The following is a 19730-nucleotide window of genomic DNA, read 5'->3' on the forward strand; positions in this document are numbered from 1 at the left end:
GGGAAAGCAACGGGGTCAGATATACTGAGATGAGTTCATACAACTATTTACATTTATTAAGTGAAAACCTTTAAAAACCTTAAAACATTTGTAAAGCAATTTATCATTATGGATAAGCATTGAAACCCTAAACCAAAAATAATCTAAATCCAGTTGTCGTGTCGGTGAGACGTATCTCCATAACCGAACCCCGACTGTCACTTAAATAAACACGTGAGTCCCAGGAGACGTATCTTCCACCGGCGCCCTCACTAAGGCGATACGTATCTCGAACCTACCACAATACCATATGATCATATACCGGTGCGCACGCAGTCTCGATGATGCCCATCTAGTAGCCCGTTCCAATTCAGATCCATAATGTTGAAAAAAGTTCGAAAGTTGTATATACAATATATATATATGCAAAAATACAATTTACTTAATAAAGCGGTAAATAGCGATATAAACTCACTGCTTGCTAATCCACGTGATAACCTGGCAAGCAATCTAATCTTGGTTCGTCTCCGAAGCACGAACGGTCGACGAGTCTAGACAATGTATAAATAATAATTAAAAGTATACCCTAACTCTAGGGAGTACTAGATACCATGTAGGACTAGCACATATAACAACACGCCAACGTATAATCAAACACATAAGATTAAAACGTATTAAAACTATAACCCAAGTTATAGAAATCAAACCATATAAGTTATATACATTAAATTACAATTCGAGTAATTTATTAAACAATTTAATTTAACCCAAGTTAAAATCCATATCAGTGAGTCAGCCGAGTTATTAAAAACTATCAAGCTTCTTCCCACTTGCTGGGCGACCAAAGTCTAACCCGGTTCAAAAGTTTATTAAATTTATAAACCCGAGTTTAAAATTAAAATACTTGATAAAATAATTATCCTATTTAAAAATAGAATTCAATAACTTGAAATTCAAGTAACCTAAGTTACAACTAAAACTTAGCCATTTTAAGTTTATAAAAGTTTAGGGACTAAACTGTACTTTAGCCAATTTGATATTCGAAGTAAAAATTAATTACTCGCTCTAAATTTACTAAATTATAAATCAAACAAAGATCCGAAAGTTAAAACTTAGCTTGAATAAGTTTTTAGAAACTTTAGGGGTTAAATTGTAAATTAGCCAAATTGGTACATCAAATTGATATTCAATATTATATATATAATTACCCGAGTAATTATATAAATTTAAGTTGAAAACATTTATCGTTTACACTTTAATAGTTTATGAATTAAATCCAAATTCAAAAGTTATGTTTAAAACAATATCATTAAATCAAGACAACTTGAGGGGTTTCATCAAATTAAACAAAACATATTAGGGACTAATCTAGCTTATTAGTCATCTTCTTTAATGCAACATAATTCATCCCCGCCAACAAGTCATGAATAACATATTTGAAATTTCTTACAAACAAGCTATGATCATAACTCATAACAAAACCTAATTAAATGAGCATAACAATTACAACCACCTAATCATGCAAAATTCAGCCATGTACAACTCTCTAATCACAAAACAAAGAAGAACAATTTCAAAGGAAACGATCACAGTGACCACGCAAGGCACTCAGATATGGTTTCGATCGAATTCGGCTAAGCAAAAGTAACCACGATGAGACTCATATTAACTAGACAAGATTCACGTCAAATGTCAACACAATTTACAGCCATGAACTGACAGGAAGCGGCAGAAAATAAGTAATAACACGTCGAGATCGAAACGGCGATAACCGGAGGGATTTTTAGTACCGTATATGATTCCGAAGTGTAACGGTTATAGAGATCGCTGAGTTGATGTGAATCGACGAAGACCAATCGGATTAAAGCTAAACAATGAAGTACGAAATCAAGAACCATTTGACGATATCGAAATATAATCCAAGAACATGACGTTAAAGACTTACCAGATTGAATGAACGAAAGGAGGAGATGAAGTTATGATTCCTGAGAGTTTTTGGTTTGTCAAAGTCGGCTAGGGTTTTTACAAAATGAAGTAAAAAGAGTTTGGTCGAATTATGGGGTCTATTTATAGCCCAATACAAAAAATTACAGGTGAGGCGCGATGCGAGGCGCGTTCGTCCCATCGCGCCTTCACCAGGCGCACAAAAAAACGTATGGGGCGCGTTGCGAGGTGCGATGGCCCATCGCGCCATCCAACGCGCCTCAATTTTTAATCCAACGGTCAACTTTGTCTTCGGCATAACATATCCAAAAATGAGCCCGATCCAACGGTTAAATTGGGAGATATCCATGTTTTCTCAAAACATGTCAGATTCAGAAGGTATACGAATACATCATCGATTATAAATCGAATACAAATCAAATCGCCATCGAAAATTCACGCGACATATGCGACACATACAAGATACAATTCAAACACCAAATAAAGTGTCACACTTGCTAAGTCCGCCATTAACAATCCAAAACTAAGTCGGAAACACAACGAAACCATGACGAAAAAACACGGGATATTACAGTTTTAAACTTAATAAATGTAAATAGCATTATGAACTCACCTCAGTATATCTAACCTCGTTGTTTTCCCAATTTTTCCAGGCTTATGATTTGACAGCGTTGGTCGATCTCCGAATTCTTGCTTTCCTTCGGAGGTTCTTTGTTTTAAATAAAACTAGTCAATTGTTTTAGACTCTTAGATGCAATTGAACTAGTTAGTCTTTATTGATATTTTATACTTTGGTTTGTCGGATTAGTCCGACTATGTTATATTGATTTTTTGCATGTTATACTTTGGAATCGATTTATTATTTATATAAGGCATGTTTTTTGGAGTCGCGGGTTTGAGCCTAGCATTATATTATATAATTGTTTATATAAATTGCTAGACTTAGGTTGGAGTCCCGGTTGCCCCCAAGCAGTGTTTTTTTGCAGGTTTATATGTTTGAATGTTTATTCGCGAGGCTTGCTACGAGTTTTGGTACAACCATATATATACTCTAGCGCCGATCGCGATCCATGAAATTGAATCGTGACATAGTTGGTATCAGAGCTTTGGTTTCAAACCAAGGCCATTTTCGCATGTTATGTGTTTATTATTTTATGGCATGTTAAGTTGTTTGTGTGTCATAGGATCTACTGCGGAATTAGGATTCAGGTCTTGTCTTTTAAAACGTCATCATTTGTTTTCAAAACTTTCTACCTTCATCAATAGGAATGTTAAGTGTCGGTCTTATGTGTTACCGATGCTTTACTTTGGAATGTTTACTGCTTATAGATTGGGTAATTTGTTGGCTGTTGTGCCATATATGAGATATACTTTGAGTGAGTTTTGTTGGCTATTGTACCTTATATGGTGTTTACTTTGGGTGACATTTTGGTTGGTTGTTGTGCCTTATTTGGTGTTTACTTCAGGTGATGCTTTGTTGGCTGCTGTGCCTTATATGATGTTTACCTTAGGTGATTAGCTGTTGGCTTTTACGCTTTAGATGATTTTGATTATAATTGGATTTCTTTCACCTTGTTGGTGAGTACAGTTTGATTTTGGCTGTGTTTGTTGGGTGCTAAATAGGTTGGCACGTACTATGATATGTTAGGCGTTGGCCTTATATGGGTTTTAAAGGATTTTTGTGTTAAATCTTTAAGCATGTTTTTTAGCTTTATGTTATTTGACCGCACTTTGATTTTATAGCTTTATTAAGGAAATTGTTTAAATTTGGTTTGTATTTTTACACGAGACGGATGAGCGTTATGGTCATAGTACTTTAAAAATGTGATTTTTGGTTATTTTGAAAGTAAAACAAATTTCTTGTATTTCAGAATCTTACGTTTGACTTGGTATTGACCAATGATTATTTCCAAAATAATATTATTTATGAGATGATTCACCATTTTGAGAATTTAACATTGTTGTTGTTATTTTTACTATGTTGTGGTATGTCGACATTTGAAGCGTCGTTGGTTATATGTTTTGTATTTTATTAAACGTTTGGCTTAAATCGTTTAAAAGGTAAAATGTTCGGATTTGTTTTGTAACTTTTTAAACGTTTCGCTTAAATCGCTTAAAAGGTGAAACGTTTGGAGTTGTTTCGAAACGTTTTAAACGTTTGGATTGGTTTCATAACGTTTAAAACGTTTGGCTTAAATCGCTAAAAGGGGAAAAGTTTGAATGTCACGACCCAGTTTCATGAATCGTGACCGGCTCTAGGGTATAGGTAATTTAGTACCAAAACCAGTAGCAAGCCTTTCGGTTAACATACAAACACATAAAACTGCAGAAAACGAATGCTCGGGGGGCATCTGAGACTTTACCCTAGTTCTAGCAGTTTATAATTTCCACATTTATATGACATGCTTTTCCAACACTGAGTCTAAAGTAAGCATAACATAAACCAATGTAAATAATGTAGCATGCCAAAGCAATATAACTAGTCGGACCAATCGACAAACAACTGTAATAATAATAAAGACGTCTAGTCTACTACTGCGTTCTAAGAATAAAACAGTTTGATAGTTTTACTAAAATAAAAGGAACCTCCGAAGAAAAACAAAGAAACGGAGATCAGCTAACTTGCTTAAATAGTAAGCCTGTAAAAAATGGGAAAACAACGGGTTCAGATATACTGAGATGAGTTTATACCACTATTTATATTAATTAAGTGGAAAACCTTTAAAACCGTTTAAAACATTTTATAACAGCATTACGTTTAATAATTGGAACCCTAATCCACAATACTAAATATTTCCATAATCAAATAGGCCTGGTCCCGAGAGCTAAGCTACACCGAGTTACCACCGACCACACTTATACCATATCCAGAGTCCCGAAAGCTGAACTACACCGAGTTACTCTACCTGGTCCCGAGAGCTATGCTCACACAGAGTTACCACATTTCACAATAAACCTTTACTAGATCATTATCGGTGCGCACGCAGTCCTAATGATGCCCATTAGGTAGCATATTCCAACTAGAAGCCATAATGATAAAAACAGTTCGCAGTATCGTATACAGTGCATAGACATGAAAATAACAATTTATTTAATAAAGCGGTAAATAGTAAGTACAAACTCACTACTTGCTAATTCACGTGATAACTGGCAAGCAACTAATTCTGGTTTGCCTCTGAAGCACGAACAGTAGTCGAGTTTAGACAAATAAAATAATTATTAAAAACATATTCTAACTCTAGAGAGTACTAGACACCACATAGGACTAATATAAACAACACGTCAGAATAAAACAATCCAGAGCAACACAAAATACCCAATAGGTAATAACGCACAATTAATACAAGTATATTGGGTTCTCGCTTTAAAATCCATTTAATAAATATTATTAATAATCCTTAAATAATAATTAATTTCCAAATAGTAGGTTAGCAGAGTTACCGGTAACTACCAAGCTAACCTCACTGGTCGGGTGACCCAAGTCTAACTTAACTCAAAACATTTATGGTAATCCAGGCAATTCCTCTGGAAACACATCTTTGAACTCACTCACAATCGGTACACTATGCATATCACTAACTTCCGCTTCCACATCTCGAACCACAGCAAGAAAACCCTGGCAACCCTTGTCTAACATCCGCTTCGCTTTGATTGTGGAAATCAGATTGTTAGGTGTCTCCGCCTTTTCTCCTTGAAAGGATAAAGGTAGATCACCTGGAATCCAAAACTCAACTGACTTTCCTCGACAGTCAATAGAAGCATAATGGTGCGACAGCCAATCCATCCCCAAAATCACGTCGAAAGAAAGCACGTCAAGCAAAATCAAATCAGCACCTAACTCTCTACCATGTATAACAACTGGACAAGAAGGATATACGACATCCACAACTACACCTTCAGACATAGGTGTAGACACAGCTAGAGGTTCACTCAAAGAAGACGGTGCAATACCCAACTTATCAGCAAAGCAAGTAGACACAAATGAATGGGTTGCACCTGCATCAAATAATACCAAAGAATCTATAAAACAAATCGGAATGGTACCTTGCACCACGGCATTTGATGCACGCGCATCCTGAGGAGTAAGTGCGAACACTCTGGCCAGACCCTGCGGCTGCTGTTGTGAACTCTGCCCAGTACCATAACTGTTGGAACCTCTGCCACCATTACCACGGCCACCAAAACCTCTGCCACCAGAACCACGGTCCCGCTGGCCACCAAAAGACGCGGCAGGTTTAGAATACCCCACCGACGGAGTAAACGCAGGTCTCTGCTGCTGGTAAGACGGCTGCGCTACACTGGCGTTAGACATCTGCTGCCCAGATGTCGGACACTCTCTGCAGAAATGACCCTGCTGGCCACAAGTAAAACAACCTCCTTGAGCTAAATGGGAGTGACCAAAATGTCTACGTCTGCAATTATGGCAAAATGGAACGTTAGATCCACCACTGTACCCGCGTCCTGAACAACGGTTACTCCCACTGCTGCTAGAACTGTAAGGACTACTCCTAGCACTATGCCTCCCCTTGCTATGCGTACGCCGACTCCCCCTACTAGCTTGAGAAGAAGCGCTGTTGTAACACCCCGTATTTTTCCGTCTTGTTACGATGAGTTTTTCAATGTGTTTTGGGTTGATGTTTGGTGTTTTAGTTCCTTGGAACTTTGGTTTGGGTTGCACAATAGTTATTTCGATGTTTGAGCTTGTTTTGAGTGCGGTTTGGGCCGTGTGGATTGACCTTGGGCTTAAGTCCAAGAAAATCAATATTTTTGAAAGCAGGGGGTGTATCACGGGCGTGACAGGAGCATCACGGTCGTGATGCACCATCACGGGCGCGATTCAGTCATCTCGGGCGCGACGCGACACTGTAGGGTTCGTTGTTTTGCTATAAATAGCTCCTTAACTCGATTCTTTTAGCCCTTTTTCACCCTAGCAGACCTTATGCGACCCTACACTCAGATAAACCCTATTTCTATCATTCCATTATGATCCTTTATGGTTTTTTAACAATTGATTTGGTGATTACATATCCGTTTTGCGGTTCCTACGCAATTTGATTGTGGTGTTCTTCGTTAGTGTGATTGTAGCTCTTGTTGGTTTTGATCTAGACCCTTCCCTAGGGTTTAATACTTATATAATCTTGTTATTCTTTATTCAAAGGTAATTATTTCCATCTCTTATGTATTGGTGAATTGTTGTTCATGTCTATTTTGTAGAATTGTATGTTTTACGGTATTTTGGAGATTGAAACTTTATGATTGATGGTTTGAGATTTATTATCTGAATAATATGTTTTAAATGGAGTTTAATATGATTATAATATGATGTATAATGATTGGAACTGAATTTGCATAATTTAAACAACAAATTGGCAAGTTCTAGGTTGTTTGTGAGTTGATTCTTTTAGCGATTGATTCGAATGATTGAATCTGAATCATTTAAGTTGTTATTAGTTTATACATCTATAGATACTGATTTAAAGAGCTTTTTCTTTTAAGTGATTATTTAAATTGAATTGGCTTTTGAAATCTCTACGATTTGCGAAATTGAAAAATTTAAGGAAATTGAATGCATTGATTGCAAAATGGTTTTCAAATACTATACCTACTGATCTAATATTTTCTATATGATGTTTTGATGTTATTAAATCATTAGTAACATTCTTTGGTGCATCGATTGTTGGTTTTGAATCGCTTGACTAGTTTAGGCAATTTTCGGCAAAATTGCCAAATTTGATTATTTGAGTGCTTTGACTTAATTTCGGTTTTAATCAAATTGTTAATGGCTGGAAATACGTTTTATAACCTATTTTAAAATGTTAGTTTACCTTGGGTTGTTTTGAATATCAATGGTTGTTATGGTATATAAATGTGGCAGATTTTATAAGGATTTTATGGCTATTTAAGTTGTTATTTCAGATTTGAGTTTAAGTATTTCAAAGTGTTTGATATCAAGTTATTTACACATAAGGTGTTTTGTTTGAGAAATAAACTCCGGGTGGAATTGTCAAACGTTGACAATTTATTGGCTTGTTATTGGTATTTCTGTTATTGGCTTGGTTGTTTTAAGCTTAAAGTGAGTTCTTTATTTTCAAAACGTTGGTTTTGTTTAAACGATTTAACTTTGGATTTTACTCTGGTCGGGTCGGGTTAGACATGGGTCACCCGACATGTTGTGTTGAGCATATAGTGGATATATGGCTAACACACTACTCTGGGATTTCTTTGGAGTTACAAAAGGTTTATCTAAATTAAATATTACTCTGGATTGTTTTAAACGAGAGCTCATCTAAACTTAACGAATTATTTTATTGGTTGGATATGTATGTACCTTGGCTTTGGGATTACTTGTGTTTCAAATGTTGTTCTTTGGTTGTGTTTGAGATGCTAGTCCTATGCAGTGTCTAGTATACGTAGAGTTAGGGGTTGAATTAATTTTAACTTATACCTTGTCTTAGACCCGTCGACTGCTCGTGTTTCGGAGTCTACGCAGGGTTAGCTGTTTACCAAGATTCACGTGGATAAGCAAGCAGTGAGTTTGTAGTGTTATTTACCGCTTTATTAAGTACCACAATTATTTTAGTATATAAACTGGTTTTGAATTATTTTAAGCGATTATGGATCTAGATTGGAACGAGCTACTCCGATAGGCTTGTATCGAGACTGTGTGCACTGGTATGTACTATGGGATCGGCAGACCAATGTCTTGCTTACGCTGGTATAAGACGAGGATTTGTTCCCGTCTACTCTGGGTTCGGTATGATATGCCATACTTACGCTGGGATCATTTCAATATTGTATTTTCGTAATCTTAAGTATAATAGTATAAAAGGATTTGTTTTGAGGGTATTAAACTTAATAAATGTAAATAGCATTATGAACTTATCTCAGTATATCTGTCTGTCCTATCAAGAAAGAAACAAAGTCCGAGCACTGTCCGAAACTCGAGATCAGTATAGAAACAATGTCCGAGCCTAAGCCCATAACATAGCGGTCATTCACCCGCACTCGATCACCATGTAGATCTGAAGTGAATCGACCCAAGCGAACAAACTCCGTAGTATAGTCTGTCACTGATCTATCCCCCTTAGTCAAATGTAACAGCTTCTCTCTATTACTCTTAGTAACAGAGAAGGGTAGATAGAAGTCTCTAAACCTGACTACAAACTCAGCCCAAGTTACCGTAGCCATCTCTGGTCTAATAGCATCGTAAAACCAGTCCTTAGCTAGACCCTTCAGCGACATCTCAACAAGCATCACTGATTGACGATCCGTAGCCTGAATCCTCTGACTGTTGTACTCAAACTCCTCCAAAAATTCAAGAGCATCTCCACTGCCATCAAATGAAGTCGGAGTTAATTTCATGTAGCTCATCACCACCTCTCTGTCTGTCGGAATATGGTCGACACCATTAAGTCCACCAACACCAGCTACAACACCAGCCTAAGGCTGCTGTTGATGCGCTAACTGACTCAGTACCGTACACTGATTCTGCAAAAGAGCCTGATTGTTTTGCATCTCGACAATCCTAGCAAAGAAAGTAGTGAAGTCGAATGCCTGCATATCGATACCTGTTGCACATTCGGTGCCTGCTGCACTCTTGGTGCCTGAACGCCTGCTGCACCACGTTCTCTACCTCTATCTCTACCAGCACCAGCTCCTCTACCTCTACCAGCACCTCTACCTCGACCACGTCCAGCATTTGCCTGAACCTGTGGTTCATTCTGATCAAATTCCATAGAAATCGCATCATCAGCCTCAGCCCCTTGCTCTGCCGCAACACGAGCACGAGTACTAACAACGTTGTTCATATCCTAAGGATTGAACAAAAACAATTTAAATACACAACAACTTCATACCCAAGCATGAAACAAAACAAGTAACAAGTAGGATTTATCGAGAAATAAACAGCAATAAAATATTAACCCAAGTGAAATAACATTAAAAACATATAAACATCAAATCATATAATATGACTAACTCGACGCAATCCTATTGGTATAGGCAGAATGTTTTAAAATCAAAAGATGACGTTTTAAAGACATGACAAGAAACCTATCTCCACAGTAGTACCTATGACGCAACAATACTTAACAGAGTAAACACATAGCATGCAAATGGCCTTGGTTTGAAACCAAAGCTCTGATACAAAGTTTGTCATGACCCATTTTCATGAATCGTGACCGGCGCTAGGGTATGGGTAATGTAGTACCATAACCCGTAGCAAGCCTTTTGGTTAACATACAAACACATAAACCTGCAGAAAACCAATGCTCAGGGGCAGCTGAGACTTCAGCCTAGTTCTAGCAGTCTATAATATCCAACATTTATATAACATGCTTTTCCAACACTGAGTCTAAAATAGGCATAACATAAACAAATGTAAATAATGTAACATGCCAAAGCAATATAACTAGTCAGACCAATCCGACAAACAACTGTAATAATAATAAAGACGTAAAGTCTACTACTGCGGTCTAAGAATAAAACAGTTTGATAGTTTTACTAAAATAAATGGAACCTCCGAAAGATCAGCTAACTTGCTCAAATCATAAGCCTGTAAAAATTGGGAAAACAACGGGGCTAGATATACTGAGATGAGTTTATACCACTATTTACATTAATTAAGTGGAAAACCTTAAAATCATTTAAAAAATTTATAACAGCATTATGTTTAATAGTTGGAACCCTAATCCACAATACTAAATATTTCCATAATCCAACAGGCCTGGTCCCGAGAGCTAAGCTACACTGAGTTACCACCGACCACACTTATACCATATCCAGAGTCCCGAGAGCTGAGCTACAACTAGTTACTCTACCTGCTCCGGAGAGCTATGCTCACACCGAGTTACCACATTTCACAATAAAACTTACCAGATCATTACCGGTGCGTACGCAGTCCTAATGATGCCCAATATGTAGCATGTTCCAACTAGAAGCCATAATGATAAAAACAGTTCGCAATATCGTATACATCATATATATATATATGAAAATAACAATTTACTTAGTTGAGTGGTAAATAGTAAGTACAAACTCATTACTTGCTAATCCACGTGATAACTGGCAAGCAACTAATCCTGGTTCGCCTCTGAAGCACGAACAGTAGTCGAGTCTAGACAAATAAAATAATTATTAAAAACGGATCCTAAATCTAGAGAGTACTAGACACCACATAGGACTAACACATATAGCACGTTGGAATAAAACAATCCAGAGCAACACAAAATACCCAATAGGTAATAATGCACAATTAATACAAGTCTATTGAGTTCTTACTTTAAAATTCATTTCGTAAATATTATTTAATTATCTTTAAATAATAATTAATTTCCAAATAGTAGGTTAGCCGAGTTACCGATAACTACCAAGCTAACCTCACTTGTTTGGTGACCCAAGTCTAACCCAATTCAAAACATTTATCAAACATAAACCTGAGTTTATATTTATAAAAATAATTTGATAAAATACTAAGCCATCAAAACAAAACTTGTTTTCCTTAATTTATTATTTTTGGAAGATAATAAATATAGTAATTAATATATATGGATAATTATCAAAAATGAGTTTTTGATATACATAAACTTGTAGAATTGCAATGAGATTGAAATTCGAATTTGTCTCAAATCCTAGTGTTATTTATCACTATAAATACTCATTAAGCAATTGGTTTTGAGCATCACGAAATTCATTATTCACTAAATCACTAAAATTCGAAATTGCTTGTGAAGCAATAGTGCTAGCACACAAGCACTAGTTTTGGCTAAGGTCTGTTCGTGTGGATACTCGTAGAGGACGCGTTCTTTTGGAGGCGTTTCTGATCCGAGGCCAGGTATCACTAAAGTGAACCACCTCCTTCCTTCCTACATTGCTGTTGAATTCGACATATAATTAAGTAATTATTCTGTTAATTTGAATTACATGGATCTTGGTTTGGGTTTTTAGATAAATTTTTGAAATTCCGCTGCGTTATGAACCTATAAAACCTAACAGTGGTATCATAGCTGCTTGTAATTTGATTAATTAGATTCTGAGTATATATGTGATATATGCTTATTGTATGTTCTGTTTTGAAAAAGGGGTTGTTTTTCGAAATTGTTTTGAAGGAATTATAATTCGTTGTAATTATACATAAAACGTTTATGTGATTAATTGTATGAAAAACAGTATGAAGAATTAATTTGATTAATCGTTTAATGTGATTAAAACTTCGAATATACTGTTCTAAATTAATATTACGTTTTAATTTGATTAAAGGTTTCGTAGTATTAATGTTCATACGAATTGATAAGAAAAGGGGAAACAGAATAATAAAACTGTTTTTCAATAAGGATTAGTAAACTGTTTATGAAACTGTTTTAATTCTATTAGGAAAACTGTTTTTGAATAGGATTAGTAAACTGTTTGTGAAACTGGTTTTGATTCTATTAGTAATTCTGTTTTAAATAGGATTAGTAAACTGTTTGTGAAACTGTTTTAATTCTATTGATAAAACTGTGTTTAATTATGTTATGAACATAATTTATAAAACTGTATTTAATTCTGCTATGAGCCGAATTAATGAAACTGTTGTTATTTAAGTGTTAAATAAATTGTTTCTGAACGGTTTTTAAGATGCAGTAATTATGGTTTTGGGGTTATTTTAATCTGTTTTGAACATATTAAAATAAACCGTAATCAGTTAAGATTATTGATTTCGGATAAAGAAATTTTAATTCTGTTAAGAGTAACATGTGGCTACAAACACTACACATACTTCATCAGTGCGATCAATCCTTGAGAAGGATAAGCTCAATGGCACTAACTTTCTGGACTGGTACAGAAAACTAAGAATTGTTCTTAGGCAAGAAAGAAAGGAATATATCCTTGATCAACCCCTCCCTGAGGAACCAGCTCCTGCTGCTACTAGAGCTCAAAGGGATGCTTATACGAAGCATCTCAATGACTCTACTGATGTCACTTGCATTATGCTTGGATGCATGGAGAATGAACTCCAAAAGCAAATGATGGAATTGGATGCGAACACCATGATTACTGATCTCATGGAAATGTTCCAAGAGAGAGCAAGAATTGAAAGGTTCAATACCATCAAGGATTTGCTTTCTTGCAAGTTGACTACTAGCGGCTCAGTTAGTCCTCATGTTTTGAAGATAAAGGGTCATCTTGAACATTTGGACAGGCTCGGTCTCCCAATTGCCCAAGAGTTGGCTACAGACATTATTCTCCAATCTTTGCCTGAGGCTTATGATGGTTTCATCATGAACTTCAATATGCATAATATGGAGAAGACCACCACAGAGTTGCATGGGATGCTTAAAACTGCTGAAAAGAACATCAAGAATGAGATTAAGGATGTTCTTATGGTCAACAAGGGAAAGGGTATGAAAAGGTCTGGTAAGGGCAAGGGAAAGGCTTTCAAGAAGTCTAAACCCAAGTCCAAGCCCAAGACCAAGGATGAACCCAAAGCAAAACCGCCAAAGGAAGGAACTTGCTTTTTCTGCAAGGAACCTGGACATTGGAAAAGAAATTGCAAGAAATATCTGGATGATCTGAAGAAGAACAAGGGTAGTGAGACTACCACTTCAGGTATTCATGTTATAGAAATTAATCTTTCTACTTCTGATTCATGGGTATTAGATACTGGATCTGGATCTCACATTTGTACTAATGTGCAGGGTCTCAAAAGGAGTAGAAGTTTGACAAAAGGCGAAGTGGACCTACGAGTTGGCAATGGAGCAAGAGTTGCTGCTTTAGCTGTAGGGACTTATGAGTTATCTTTGCCTAGTGGACTTATTTTATCTTTGAACAATTGTTATTATGTACCTACCATGTGTAGGAATATTATTTCTGTTTCTTGTTTGGACAAGGATGGTTTTGAATTTATTATTAGGAATAATAAATGCAGTATTTCGCATAATAACATTCTTTATGGATATGCTCCACGCAGTAGTGGTCTTTATATTTTAAATGTTGAAGACACTAATGAAAAATCAATCTATAACATCAATGCTAAGAAGTTTAAGTCAAATGATTTAAACTCTACTTATCTCTGGCATTGTCGTTTAGGCCATATAAATGAGAAACGCATATCAAAACTTCAAAGAGATGGACTTTTGAATTCATTTGATTATGAATCATTTGAAACATGTAAATCTTGTCTAATGGGCAAAATGACAAAAACACCTTTTATTGGACAAGGTGAAAGAGCTAAAAACTTATTGGGCCTTATACATATAGATGTATGTGGTCCATTAAGTACAAATGCTAGAGGTGGATTTCAGTACTTCATTACTTTTACTGATGATCTCAGTAGATATGGTTATGTTTATCTGATGAAACATAAATCTGAATCTTTTGAAAAGTTCTAAATATTTAAGAATGAAGTACAAAATCAACTTGGTAAAAATATTAAAACACTAAGATCTGATCGAGGTGGTGAATATTTAAGCCAAGAATTTGTAGATCATCTAAGAGATTGTGGGATCGTTTCTCAATTGACTCCACCTGGAACACAACAATGGAATGGTGTGTCTGAACGGAAAAATCGAACTCTATTGGATATGGTTCGATCAATGATGAGTCAAACTGATCTTCCAATCTCATTTTGGGGTTATGCTTTAGAAACCGCTGCATTCATTTTGAATAGAGTTCCATCAAAGGCAATTGAAAAGACACCATATGAGATATGGACTGGAAAAACTCCTAGTTTGTCTTTTCTTAAGATTTGGGGATGTCAAGCTTATGTGAAGCGACTAATTTCAGATAAACTAGCACCCAAATCTGACAAATGCCTTTTTGTAGGATATCCTAAAGAAACTAAAGGATATTACTTCTACAATGCTTATGAGAACAAAGTGTTTGTTGCTCGAAATGGTATCTTTTTGGAAAAAGAATTTATTTCCAAAGGAACCAGTGGGAGTACAGTACAACTTGAAGAAATTCAAGAACCACAAAATAGCATTGTACCAAGTATGGAACCTCAAAAGAATCAACAAGCAATTGCTGAACCAGTACAAGTACCACAAGGCCAAAGGAGGTCTGATAGGACACGTCATAATCCTATGAGATATGGATTTGTCATTACTGAGAACAATGATGTGATGATTGTGGATCAAGAAGAACCCACATCCTATCAAGAGGCCATAAATAGTCCTGACTCTGAAAAATGGCTCGAAGCCATGAGATCTGAAATGCAATCCATGTATGATAATCAAGTTTGGACCTTGATTGACCCAACGGATGGTGTAAAAACCATTGGGTGCAAATGGGTCTTCAAAATGAAGACTGACATGGATGGCAATGTGCATACCTATAAAGCAAGACTAGTTGCAAAAGGTTTCAGGCAAATACATGGTATAGACTATGATGAAACCTTTTCACCAGTTGCTATACTCAAATCCATTCGAATTCTCCTTGCCATAGCTGCATATTATGACTATGAGATATGGCAAATGGATGTCAAAACAGCGTTTCTTAATGGAAACTTACTTGAGGATGTGTACATGACACAACCTGAGGGTTTTGCCAGTCCAGAGAATTCTGGAAAGGTTTGCAAGCTTCAAAAATCCATTTATGGATTAAAGCAAGCTTCTCGGAGTTGGAATCTTCGTTTTGATGAAGCAATCAAAGAGTTTGGATTCATCAAGAATGAAGATGAACCTTGTGTATACAAGAAGGTTAGTGGGAGCGCGATTGTTTTCTTAGTGCTTTATGTTGATGACATACTACTCATTGGAAACGACATTCCCATACTGCAAAATGTTAAATCATGGTTAGGGAAGTGTTTTTCAATGAAAGAATTGGGCGATGCTGCTTATATATTAGGCATCAAGATCTATAGAGATAGATCTAGAAGACTCATTGGCCTAAGTCAAAGCACTTATGTTGATAAGGTATTAAACAGGTTTAGTATGCAAGACTCTAACAGAGGATTCTTGCCAATGTCACATGGCATCAGTCTCAGCAAGACTCAGTGTCCTAAGACACAGGATGAGCGAGACCGCATGAGTAAAATTCCATATGCTTCTGCTATTGGATCTATCATGTATGCAATGTTGTGAACTCGACCTGATGTCTCGTATGCTTTGAGTACAACGAGCAGATACCAGTCAAATCCAGGAGAAAGTCACTGGGTAGTAGTTAAGAACATCCTTAAGTACTTGAGAAGAACCAAGGATGCATTCTTGCTATATGGTGGTCAGGAAGATGAGCTTATTGTAAAGGGTTACACAGACGCTAGCTTCCAAACTGACATTGATGATTATAAATCACAGTCAGGATATGTGTTTTGTTTGAATGGAGGTGCTTTCAGCTCGAAGAGCTCGAAGCAGGACACCGTTGCTGATTCTACAACAGAAGCTGAGTATATAGCTGCTTCAGACGCAGCTAAGGAGGCTGTTTGGATCAAAAAGTTCATAACTGGATTAGGAGTTGTTCCTAGTATATCTGATCCAGTGAACTTGTTATGTGATAACAATGGGGCCATAGCACAAGCAAAGGAGCCCAGATCACATCAGCGATCCAAACACATACTTAGACGTTATCATCTCATTCGAGAAATCATTGAGAGAGGAGACGTGAAGATATGCAGAGTTTCGACAAATGATAATGTTGCTGATCCGCTAACTAAGGCTCTTCCACAACCTAAGCATGAGAGTCATACTAGGTCCATGGGAATTAGATTTAATGTAGATTGGGCCTAGTGCAAGTGGGAGATTGTTAGTGATATGCACTAGGTCAATCATGTTTGACCATGTTTTGACTTTATCATTTTATTATTTATTGATTGGCAATTTTTTATCATTTTATATTAGTGATTAAAATACTTGAATGGTTAATTCTTTCTAAGGTCATCGAGTATGTGACTTGATAGTAGAACCCTTAGGTTTAATAAAAGAATTATATACTATCTATCCCTAGTCTTAATAGAACATTGAGACTAGTATGATGTTGACTGATGATTATGTTTTACTAATCATGTATATGAGATATTAAGTCAAATCATAGGTGCTATTTGAGAAATAAGGCACTGGATGACCCACTGTGAGAATACTACATAGATCACTGTCATAAGTAATTCTCATTACAGTTTTATCAGTATAATCCTTTGACCTTGAAATCATCATGTATTTCTACATAGCTATTTCATATTTTGATACAGTCTTACATTATCTTTAACAGGATAATGGAATAGATTGTCATTGGATATGAAAGTAACTATGTGAGAAATGTGAGTGACTGAAAAGGAATTTGTCCCTCATTTATTTGAGTAAGATATCTATGGGCCCCTTGAAGAAGATAGACTGAAGAAAATGCATGGCCATGCTAATTGATAAGAAGTTATCATTTTCAGTCTACTTAGAGTCAAGAAACTAATGATTGAATGTTATAAGGATGACATAACTATGCCTTATATTCAATCTAGATATCGAGAGACAAAGGGATTAAAATATTATTGTAAATGGTTAAATCGGATTATCGATATTCATATAACTTGGGTAGTCATAATGTCTTGCTAGAGGCCACTTATGACTTGTGGGCTGAAATAGGAATTTCGAGCCTACTGCCAACGTTATATGAACCTACAGGGTCGCACACTAAGAACAGGCCCAAAACAGTTATGGGTTGTACAAGCCCAATGTGATTAAGTGATTAATTATATATATATATATATATATATATATATATATATATATATATATATATATATATATATATATATATATATATATAATTTGTAATATATATATATATATTAATAAATATATATATTAATTCAAAATTTAAGGATAAGTGTTTTCCTTAATTTATTATTTTTGGAAGATAATAAATATAGTAATTAATATATATGGATAATTATCAAAAAGGAGTTTTTGATATACATAAACTTGTAGAATTGCAATGAGATTGAAATTCGAATTTGTCTCAAATCCTAGTGTTATTTATCACTATAAATACTCATTAAGCAATTGGTTTTGAGCATCACGAAATTCATTATTCACTAAATCACTAAAATTCGAAATTGCTTGTGAAGCAATAGTGCTAGCACACAAGCACTAGTTTTGGCTAAGGTCTGTTCGTGTGGATACTCGTAGAGGACGCGTTTCTGATCCGAGGCCAGGTATCACCAAAGTGAACCACCTCCTTCCTTCCTACATTGCTGTTGAATTCGACATACAAGTAAGTAATTATTCTGTTAATTCGAATTACATGGATCTTGGTTTGGGTTTTTAGATAAATTTTTGAAATTCCGCTGCGTTATGAACCTATAAAACCCAACAACCCCCCCCCCCCCACCATTTTTAAAAATCGGCATGGTATTTTGATCTGAAATTTTGGAAATATGTTTATATATATCCAAACCTGCATAATAACAAATACCAGAATTTTTCGAGCCCCGGAAGTATTTTATTTTATTTATTTATCATTTTACCTTCGGAAATTCATAACCGGCAAAACATATTTCCAAAAATCACCAAACTTCATTCTAAATTCCTCATTTAATATATATTAACTACTGTATGAATATTGTTCGAGGAAAGTATTATAGAATTTCACTTAGTGCAAGACATATAAATTTTTACACACAACAGAGGTTCATTCGGCTGGGAAGCAAAAACAGCAGAGGTTCATGCTGCTGGGGAATGTATGCAAGAGCTGCCGAAGCCATGCCGAAGGGCTGCCGATGGGCTGCCGAAGCCCTGCCGAAGGGCTGCCGATGCCCAAGCCCTTCTGAAGGGCTGCCGAAGAGCTGCCGATGCCCAAGCCCTGCCGAAGGGCTGCCGATGGGCTGCCGATGGGCTGCCGATGGGCTGCCGAAGGGCTGCCCAAGGCCTGCCGAAGGGCTGCCGATGGGCTGCCGAAGGGCTGCCGATGGGCTGCCGAAGGGCTGCCGAAGGGCTGCCGAAGGGCTGCCGAAGGGCTGCCGAAGGGCTGCCGATGGGCTGCCGAAGGGCTGCCGATGGGCTGCCGAAGAGCTGCCGATGCCCAAGCCCTGCCGAAGGGCTGCCGATGGGCTGCCGAAGGGCTGCCGACCGGCTGCCGAAGGTCCTTTCGAGGGACTTCCGATGGACATGCGCGGGCCTTCGGAGGGACGTCGGAGGGCCTTTCCGAGGGTCTTCGAGGCCACACACGCGCTCGCGTCTCGCGCCGATCTGCTGAGTGCCCGAGTGCCCGCACCCGGTCCCACACCCGCACCCGCACCCGGTCATTAGATTAATGCACGGGGGGGGGGGGGGATTTTCCGCAATTCCGAGCATTTCGACGCAATTTTCCGGCGGGGCATTTTCCGCGATTCGCCGCAATTTTCCGGGCGGGGCATTTCCGTAATTATCCGGGGGCATTTCTGTAATTTTGCCAAGCAGGGATTTTTCCGCAATTTCCAGCATTTTTCGCATAGCGCGCGCGCGCCGCTTGCACCGCGGACGAGGGCTTGCGGCAAGCCCGCGGGGGTGAGGAATGGTGCACCCCCCCTAAAGAGCTCTTAGGAGTTTTTTTGGACTGCCAGGAGGAGATATCACATGTGCCCAGAGACCCCCCCCCTCCCGCCATTTTTAAAAATCGGCATGGAATTTTGATCTGAAATTTTGGGAATATGTTTATATACATCCAAACCCGCATAATAACAAATACCGAAATTTTTCGAGTCCCGGAGGTATTTTTTTTTATTTGTTAATCATTTTACCTTCGGAAATTCATAACCGATAAAATATATGTCCAAAAATCACCAAACTTCTTTGTAAAATCCCCTTTCAATGTATACTAACTACTCGCAAATCATTGTCCGGGACATTTTGCTTCCAATTTTA

The 19730-nt window shown here is 37.1% G+C and overlaps 1 protein-coding gene across 1 annotated transcript; it reads left to right on the top strand.

Annotated features, from left to right (window-relative positions):
- Window positions 1-13118: 13118 nt before the first annotated feature.
- Window positions 13119-13707, top strand: LOC126667806 (uncharacterized). The gene is made up of 2 exons (XM_050360891.2): window positions 13119-13509; window positions 13599-13707. Exons 1-2 carry the CDS (start codon window positions 13182-13184, stop codon window positions 13613-13615), a joined length of 345 nt encoding a protein of 114 aa, XP_050216848.1. The 5' UTR covers window positions 13119-13181; the 3' UTR covers window positions 13616-13707.
- Window positions 13708-19730: the final 6023 nt, after the last annotated feature.

The sequence above is a fragment of the Mercurialis annua genome, linkage group LG2, assembly GCF_937616625.2.
Source record: "Mercurialis annua linkage group LG2, ddMerAnnu1.2, whole genome shotgun sequence".
Taxonomy (NCBI): domain Eukaryota; kingdom Viridiplantae; phylum Streptophyta; class Magnoliopsida; order Malpighiales; family Euphorbiaceae; genus Mercurialis; species Mercurialis annua.